At 39.5% G+C, this 8,837-nt stretch overlaps 1 protein-coding gene across 5 annotated transcripts in view; it reads right to left on the bottom strand.

Annotated features, from left to right (window-relative positions):
* The window catches only part of TMEM38B (transmembrane protein 38B), a 30,431-nt gene extending 23,119 nt beyond the window's left edge, over window positions 1-7,312 (bottom strand). For 2 of the 5 annotated variants that reach the window (XM_063422129.1, XM_063422128.1), the window contains exons 1-2: window positions 7,062-7,311; window positions 2,491-2,647 (exon numbers count right to left, since the gene is read on the bottom strand). In XM_063422129.1, the coding sequence (XP_063278199.1) occupies window positions 2,491-2,647; window positions 7,062-7,176 (272 nt within the window). In that variant the 5' untranslated portion in view covers window positions 7,177-7,311. Of the gene's footprint in view, window positions 1-2,490; window positions 2,648-7,061 lie in introns of all 5 variants that reach the window. The other 3 variants (XM_063422127.1, XM_063422130.1, XM_063422126.1) reach the window with 2 other exon arrangements.
* Between the last annotated feature and the right edge of the window lie 1,525 nt (window positions 7,313-8,837).

Raw genomic sequence — 8,837 nt, forward strand, 5'->3', positions numbered from 1 at the left:
ACTGACAACTCAAGAGTCTTGTGATACACAACGTGGAACAAATTTGAAAAGTTTCTGAGCACGTCTGAGCTTTTCCACCAAAACCAAACACTATACCTCACTGTCCCAGGGAAGAATCCATTAAAATCCATGTGAAACAGCTTTACATTTTTCCAATTGTTCTATACCTTATATATCACATTTTTTATAATTCAAGTTATTAAACTGGTACTTGATCCACTTTGTGTGGTTTGAGTTTATTTTGTGAGTTATTTTTGGTTTTGTTCAGTGTAGAGGGTTTTGTTTTGGTTTGGTTTTTTTGGGGGGGAGGGGAATTTATTTTTATTAGATTACAAGATGGTGGTAAATTAAATGCTGACTCTGTGCTTCCAGATTGTAAGTACCTGGAATTATATAACTTCAGCAAGAATGCCTCCACTAGTTAGTGTCATGTTAGATGGAATGCACGGCTATTTTCAAACACATTCAACATCTTAGTATTCACCAATTAAAGTTTTTCTAGTTTGCCAATTACAAGCACATTTCTTTATTCAAAGCACTGAAAGAACACTACTCAAATAATCTTTGATAAACTTGCTTTTAAAACCAAGTAAAGATGGCTAACAGTTAAATTCTAAGTGACAGTAAATTTTTAAATATTAGATTATGTAGTGTTTTATTGTATCTCTTCAATAATAAACAAAATTCCATTCTTACTGACATTCACAAAAACCCAATCAAGATTAAGTACCTTGATTAAGTTATCTTAAGTAGATTATTTCAGCATGGGAGTAAGAGTGTAATTGCATAAGAACAGAGAAAGTGTTTGAAAAGAAGGATAGCTTTTTATTTTCTTAAAAAAAAAAAAAGAAAAAGACACTGCCCCTTTGCTCTAAGGTTTTTGATCTCAATCCCTCCTAGGAAGAATTTCTGAGACCTTTCCCTTTATTTGTTATTGCAAAGTCAGATGCCTCTGCAAGCAACCGGGCTTCAGATGATATGAAGCCTAAGGTGTAGAGAGAGGATGTATTTTAGAGGCTACTGCAAAAAGCCATTTAAGCCACCTACTCACCAGACACCTCACATCAGAATTAACTTACATCTGCAGGATGTGGGTTTAGGACCCTGAAGCACCGTTGACAGGACTGAGGCTGGCAGTGAACGCCCACCACGGCATTCCTGCTTTAATCTCTGCTAACAGTAGAGGCCGCTGTCCTACAGACTATTTAGGAGCATTCCTCAAGCTCAGCACAACTCCACTCACTTTCCAGTTCCAAGTGTGGCTGGGGAAATTTCATTTCGCATGATCTGGGACCAGGAATTAAGGTCATTACGCTCAGGAAGACGGAACTTTGTAAAGCTGGAAGCTTAAAACGTTTCATAACATTCAAAGTGAATAAAAAAACCTTGTGAAAACCTTGTTTAATTTGTGCACAGCAAATCACGTTTGACCACAGTGAGTTAAACAGAAATCCTGTTCTCTTCAAGTGTACTCCTAGCTTGTATCACTTGATGAAACAAGCAATCAGTCTGCTCACATGAGACTAACAGAACCACACAGTTTCTGTAAGCTCTGTTAATAATTCACTAATTAATACATATTATTAATTTCACCCACGTGTCTAAATTAAATATGTCATCTTCTATTGCAACACAAAGACCATAAAACTAATACTAATACATATGCCCAGGCAGATAGAAACACTTGCTTTAATGAAATTGCAATTGTAAAACTTCAGGGGCTAGTGAGACTAGTGAGGCTAGTGAGGATTTTAGGCAGGCCAGATTATGCAAATATTGTGACTGAGCTTTCTAAATTCAAAACCCCCCTGCTGCTCATAATTTTTGTTAAGTTTGAAGTTTTCTTCAAAGATCACTTTCTGGAACAAATGAACTCCACTGGAAAGCCACATTTATATGAAAATAACCCCAGATTTTGTTTTAACAGTAAAGCAGGCCAAATTGCCTCATATTTAATTCAATCATACAATTCAGCTCACTACTGTCTTCCACTAAAACACCCACACATTTGGGAAGGAATGAAATACAGAAAAAAAAATGTGTCTGGTAGCAGGAACTGGAAGAAAGATGTGTCTTGGAACATCAGTTACTGGAAAGTCTAAAATTTTTACATCAACCAGGTTCTGGTCTTCAAGAGCTACTTTTGAAAAACTTGACTACATCTATGACATACCTATGTTCAACAAATCAGCAACTGAATTAACTCTATTGAAGTAATGTTTTCAGCTGTTTGACCAGGAATACTATAAAAACCTAAGGCAAGTCTAATCTAGCAACAGAGAATTTTGTTACACAACAGGCTCTAAGAGTTGCTCTCTATTCCAGAGAACAGATGCTGTGACCCTCTGGATGAAGAGACAGCATCCAAATCCACATCACTTTTAAGTAAAAATTCTGATTTACATGGAACCTTGATGGTTTAGTATCATTTACAACATATGGTTTCCTTAGAGCCGATATCACTCATCTTACTCAATTGTGGCTGCTTACCAGACTGAAGATGCCAGTAGAATATTTATGGTCTTTGCCAGAAATGCTACTGGAGGTTCGCCAAGCATCAATGAAGACAAAACTGAACCCCCAAAGCAATAAAGCATTGCACTAAACCAGCAGGCCAATGGACTTCGGACCGACACTTCAACAACTCCTGTGTCAAAAAAAACATGCATAAACAGAAATGAAAACTGGAAAATAACATCATGCTTTAAAGCTCAGTATTTTTCAATTTAGTTCCTTTAGGTAATGAAAAGTCCTCCAGCAATCAGCAAACTCTCACAGGAAAATTTTCCAGAAATACAAACCTCAGGGTACAGTGACTTTAACTTACACCTCCTAAATTGAAGTGAAAGGCTGACAAAGTGTTCTCAGAACATCTTTTGTGCATTAGTTTGTTATATTTGGGTACCAAGAAGAAAAAGCTTTTAGAACATGGCAACGAGGTCATGTTAACAGCCTGACACAGGGACGCGCTTTCAAATTTGTATTAAAAACACCTAAGTAGCTTATCTAAACAGGATTGCTAACATTTGGAGGGTTATTCTAGGAATTCCATTTCTGATTTTTAATGTTCCAAGAATTCAAGGTAACTGTTCTCCCTTCTTCCCTTAATACCTTGCTGTGATTGCTGGCCAAAATGAAAAGAGCATCCAAGATAACTATCAAATCGTTTTCACCTGCACTTTTGAAGAGAGGAAAAAAGGTTACCTTGAACTGTAACAATAAATGTAAATGTCTCTCATTATTAAAAGGTTGGCAGTTTTATCTTTAAAATGAATTATCCTCTTAAAATGCAAGTGAACTATGCTAAAATAATATTTAATATTAAAAGATTATACTGGAGGTAATGGTAAGTATTAACCATTTTCAGAGGAAAACAACATTTTACCAAAGCTAGAAAAATCCTCAAATAGTTGTTTTGACTGTTTCCTTTCACTTTAAAAGTTCAGTTTTGCCAAAGCTTCCCCTTTATACTGGTTCTGAGCTCTGAACGAGTTTAATTTTCCATAGTCCAAAGGCTGAAGTTCACAAAAGCACTACTGTCTGCCCCAAAATGAAATTTGACATCTGTTCCCAATTCAGAGTAGAAGCTTTGGTTTATACGGCATTTCTGTGGCTTCTCTACCCAAGATGTGAGGCTTAAACATTTTAAAAAGCCTACAGCACTCTCAATACAGTTCGTTAATTATAATAACAAGACGGTTCCAGTTTTAGTGCTGGCATAGATATCAAGTATTGCAGCACTATCTAAATGCCCATGAAACAGCCAATTTATAAAAATGAGCACTCCTAAGCATTACAGAATACCTGAATATAAAACAGCATCTCTTTTATTTATAACTATTTTGTGATTTATTTTTCAAATTGCAGTACCTGGTGCTCCAAGTAAGACACTTGCAAAATATTAATGGCTTGTATTTACTATTTTGGAGTAGGTTTAAAATTAGGTATCTGTTCTCTCTTCAAATCCATTCTTCTGCCTTCTGACAATCACCAGCTTCTTCACACCTCCTTTTCCCCACACCTAGCAGCAAATGGTTTTCAGTTTTGAGGGCACATCCAGATTACCCTCTACCAGTAAACTCCACAAGAATGCAGCCAAATTTCTTCATTTTACAAGTAAAAGGTCAAGAAACTGGAAACTCTACTGCACTTCAAGATTTTTACATTGGTCAGCGCTAGAAATGGCTCAAATGCCAGTTTTTAGCAATTCATACCTGCTTTCTAATAAGGAATACACCCAATACAAAAGGCAGTAAGGCAAAAAACGTTGATGCTAATTTAAAGATCATCTTAGCATTACTAGCTAAATTATGACTGGGATGTAGCCTTTCAGAAGACAAATTCAGCTTTAAATAGGTCACATGTTTTATACAAAGTGGTCATTTATATTTGTCCTCTGATGCATGCTCTAAAATTAATGAGGCATCACATAACCCTGCAATGGTGAATCTGCCAGAAGGCCACCAGCCCTGAAGATGTACACTTCAGAACGTTAAGAAAAGGTTTCAAAATACAAGGAATAATTTTGAATAGAGTTTAAAATATTGTTCCAGAACAATAGTAACATTAAAAAAAAAAAAAAAAAAAAAAAAACCACAAAAATCAAACCAAGTAAAAAACAAACAACACAAAACAAAAAACAAACCAAACAAAAACACCCAAATAAACAAACCCTTACCAACTAACTATTTCTATATGTAGGATTTTATCTCATATAAAACTTTCAGCATGTTCCAAATAGGCAATAATGCATATTACACGCACATCTTGTGAGCAAAGCAGGAGGATTTGTACAAGTTTTTTCTTGTACCCCATTCAATCATATACTATATCATTAGTTAAGACAAAGGATTTATAGAGTCAGACTTAACAGAGCAAAACTATACTGAAGAAATTATTTTTCTTCAAATCACCTTAAACACATCACAGAAAAATGTCAGGAATAAAGTGAAAGAGACGCATCCTCAGCCATCAACATCTTTTGCTGTTCCCCGTCCCAAAAAAAAGAAAATTGCCAGTTCTACAACTGGCTGGAGTTACAAGTAAGCAACTCCTAAGCCATCCTAAAAGCACTAATCAAGAACTCTTCTTTCAAAACATGCAGAAAGCAACAAGTTGGTTGTCACTGCTGTAATTTGCCAGGCACAAGTGAGCAAGAAAGCCTGGCTAGGAGGATTGGAAAAGTATCAGTTAGTGTGCAACCATCCATGAGCCAAATGCCCACACTGAATCTGATTTTAAGCAGAGGGGGTGGGTTGGTATTTTAATGAGACAGTAATCTGGGATATAATAAATGTGGCAGTAACTTGACTACATACTTCTTACATCACCAGGCACTCAAGGCTATCCTGTTATTTCCCTGTCAAATATAGCTACTGTTGTAAGTTTCCAAAAAGAACATAAAGCCTAGACAGCATTAATCAACAATAATATATCCACACTGAGTGTTCATAGTAACTGCTATTTCAGTTATAATTTAATACTCAGTTCAAGCTACTTGGGAAGTGAGAAACACGTGATCAGGTAGTCACCTGGATTACAGTTATTAATTCCATGTATTAGAAAATACTCAGGAGTTCTGAACTACCAGCTATTAAGCTGAGAAGAAAAAAAAAAAAAGGAGATGGATCTGACCAGACTTCTGACAGCAATTTTACTTTCCGTAAGGGTTGTCTCACTAAAACTACGCCAATGCAAAGCAAAGAGGCCTCTCATCCTGTTCTTTAGGTGTGACAGTTCCAGAGGAAAGTTTAAAGGTATTGCATGATAATGCCAGAAAGTCCCTTTCTAAATGGAACAGACATATTACACAATGCCGCAGCCAGCACCCATTAAAAATTCTAGCAGCATTAACAAAGTTTGGTCAAAATTCTAGAATACATAAGCACTTTATACCAGTCTTCACAGTCTGTTAAGTGCATTTCTTCAGCAGAACGTCAAAATTCACCTTGGAACATTTAGGAAGAGACCAAAGAACAAGTGCTCACTAAACAAACAGTACAGAGCCCTAGAAATCTGAGGCAAGCAGCAGCTCCCAAACTTGCACTATAATCCCAAAAGCCAGCTCAGTTTCCTACACAGTTGTCAGCTGGGATGTACCGTCACTGAAAACATGTCTAAACAAATGCTACAAGTAGCTTAATTCTAAACATTGAAACAAAGCCAGTGTCTACATTTGTGACAGAAAAAAAAAAGGGAAAAAAAAACCAAAAATAAAAATAAAAACAAAAACAACAACAAAAAAAAACCAAACAAAAAAAAACCACAAAAAAAAAAAAAAAAAAAAAAAAAAAAAAAAACACAACCAACCAAAAAAAACCAAAAACACAGGCTGCTTGTGGTTAAAGTGCAAAAGATTTTCTGGAAGAGAGCATGCAGACACTGAAATGCCATGATGTGCTCTCATACAAAAGGTTGTTTTGTTAGTGGAAGTGGGAAGCTTTGCTAAATTTTACAATACTTTACTTTACAATCTATGAGGTACAACATTGACAAGCCAATACCACAGGACCTCCTCATGAGAGTCCTGAGCTGTTTCCTACAAGGCAGAATCGCCTTCACAAACAGGGTGTGTGAAGGCTATAAAGTCTAGTATTTCTCCTCTCAGATGCAATTCTGCGCAGAGATACTGGCCTGTCACACACGCCTTCTCTAAACCCATGAACTTAACTTCGAGGGCCTCAGCCCTTCTACTCCTGAGACTTCAACACTGAAACAAACAAATAAATAACTGAGTAAAAAATGAAAAGGTTTCCAACAAAACTCTTGATTTCGCCAGCGCCTCTTAAGTTCTGGAAAGCGAGAAAAGCTTGGGTAGGTGTCTTTTGCGGGCAGTGAGACACCGCTTACGGACAGACGGGCTAATGCAGGCGGCAGACAATCCCATTTGCACGGCCATGTGGTAACGGGGACGGCGGGTCCCCTCGGGGCCCCATCCTCACCCTGCCGGGGCTGGGCACCCTGCCGGGGCTGGGCACCCCGCAGGACACAGGGTCGGGGGAACACGGGGCAACACAGGGATTGGGATGAGGGTGTAGGGTGTCCGCCCCGTCCCGTCTCACCCCGCTCACCCCGCTGCTCCTTCAGCGCCAGGATGGAGGCGACATAATGCGCCAGGTCGAAGAAAGGAAACATGCGGAGGCGGGAGAAGCTCAGCGGCACCTGCCACAGCTCCATAGCCGGGCACAGAGCTCCCGGCGCGGCCGCCCAGAACGGCAGAGGCGGGAGAGCCCCCAGCGCGCGGTTTGGGCGCTCCCGGCCGCCGTCAGCGCGGGGCGGGGCGGCCGCGGCGCCTCACGGGTCGCTCTCCTCCTTCAGCCCCGCCGCTCGGCTCTGCGAGGTGCGTGCCGTGCCTTTTGTTTGCCTTTTTTTGGTCAAAATACTGATAGTCTTGCTCCATGCACGGTTTGAGATCGGTTGTGGCCTCCCTCAGAGCCCTTCCTGCGTGTATGCGGCTTCCCTGCACACGTCGTGCACGAGTCAGTAACTTACCCTGATACATTGTTTTTTCTCTTTTTTTTTTTTTTCCTATTGAATATTTCTGAAGCTCATCAAGAATATTTAGCGCTACCAACGTGTACGGGCGGTTCCCCATGTGGTCTTTCCCACGCTGATGCCATCTATTCATCAGTTACTGGGGGTATCAATGTACACCAGGTCCTGTCGGAGCTCAGCAGAAACGTTTTAATGCATCTTTACATCCATTTGGAAGGCCATTGCTAACTTTGCCTCCTTAAAGATCTGTATCCAGTGTTACACCAATCCCACAGTATTTTCAGCAAAGCTAGTTTGCTCGCGAACTACTCAAGTGAAACATTTTCGAAGATCTGCTAACTCCAAGATACATGATATATGCTTTTTGTTTGTTCACCAAACTACCTAGCTCAAGGGATCTGAAGGAAATTCATGTAATCAGGGTGGTTGGGGTTGGAGGGGACCTTAAAGCTCAGTCGTGTGTAGGGACACCTTCCACTATCCCAGGTTTCTCGAAGCTCCATCCAGCCTGGCCTTGGACACTTCCACAGGAGTAGGGCAGCCACAGCTTCTCTGGGCAACCTGTGCCAGGGCTTCACCACCTTCACAAGGGAGAATTTCTTCCTTATATCTAATCTGAATCTATTCCAGTATGAAGCCATTTTCCCTTGTCCTCCACATACCCTGTGAACAGTCTCTCTGTCTTTCAGACAGGCTCCCTTCAAGGAACTGGAGAGCTTTTTTGTCACTCTGAAGCTAAGGTGCACTAACTTGGCACTGTTCTTGATGAGACACTGTTAAGGTTTGTTGTTCTCATCTTTTCTGCAACCTCTGTTTTCCCAACCCCCTCTGGAGATTGAGGTTAAGTGTACTAGTTTGTGAATTTTTGGCTGAATTTTCCTTGAACCATTTCTGTCTTTTCCATGTAGCGTGCAGGTGAAGAGAAACTCTGTTTCTGTGAAAAGGTGAAAAGAACTCTTAAAGGCTGTAAGTTTTGCACACTGTGTGGTGAAGTTAGGTAAAGCAGTTTGAAGATGTGCAACTTTCACAGGTGCTCTTGAACTTGTTCTTGCCTACTAAGAACTAATTTCAGGAAATAATAGAAACTGTAGAATAATTCTGGGGAAAAGGTTTATGCCACTCAACATAGCAAACACTTGAAGTTTTTCCAGAATAATTTCAGCTTGCTATGAATAGCCAGTTATTATTTTTATTGATTTGCCTTTTATCAGTACCGTATTCACAGAATAAGTTCCTTTTATCAATGTCTCTTCCTTTTTGTGCAACCAGTATCTCATTTGCTCCTTGAGAATTGACCCATGTACATGGAGCTCATTTCTGTTTCCTGGCGATTTCCATTTTCA

Source organism: Prinia subflava, chromosome Z (assembly GCF_021018805.1).
Source record: "Prinia subflava isolate CZ2003 ecotype Zambia chromosome Z, Cam_Psub_1.2, whole genome shotgun sequence".
Classification (NCBI taxonomy): Eukaryota; Metazoa; Chordata; class Aves; order Passeriformes; family Cisticolidae; genus Prinia; species Prinia subflava.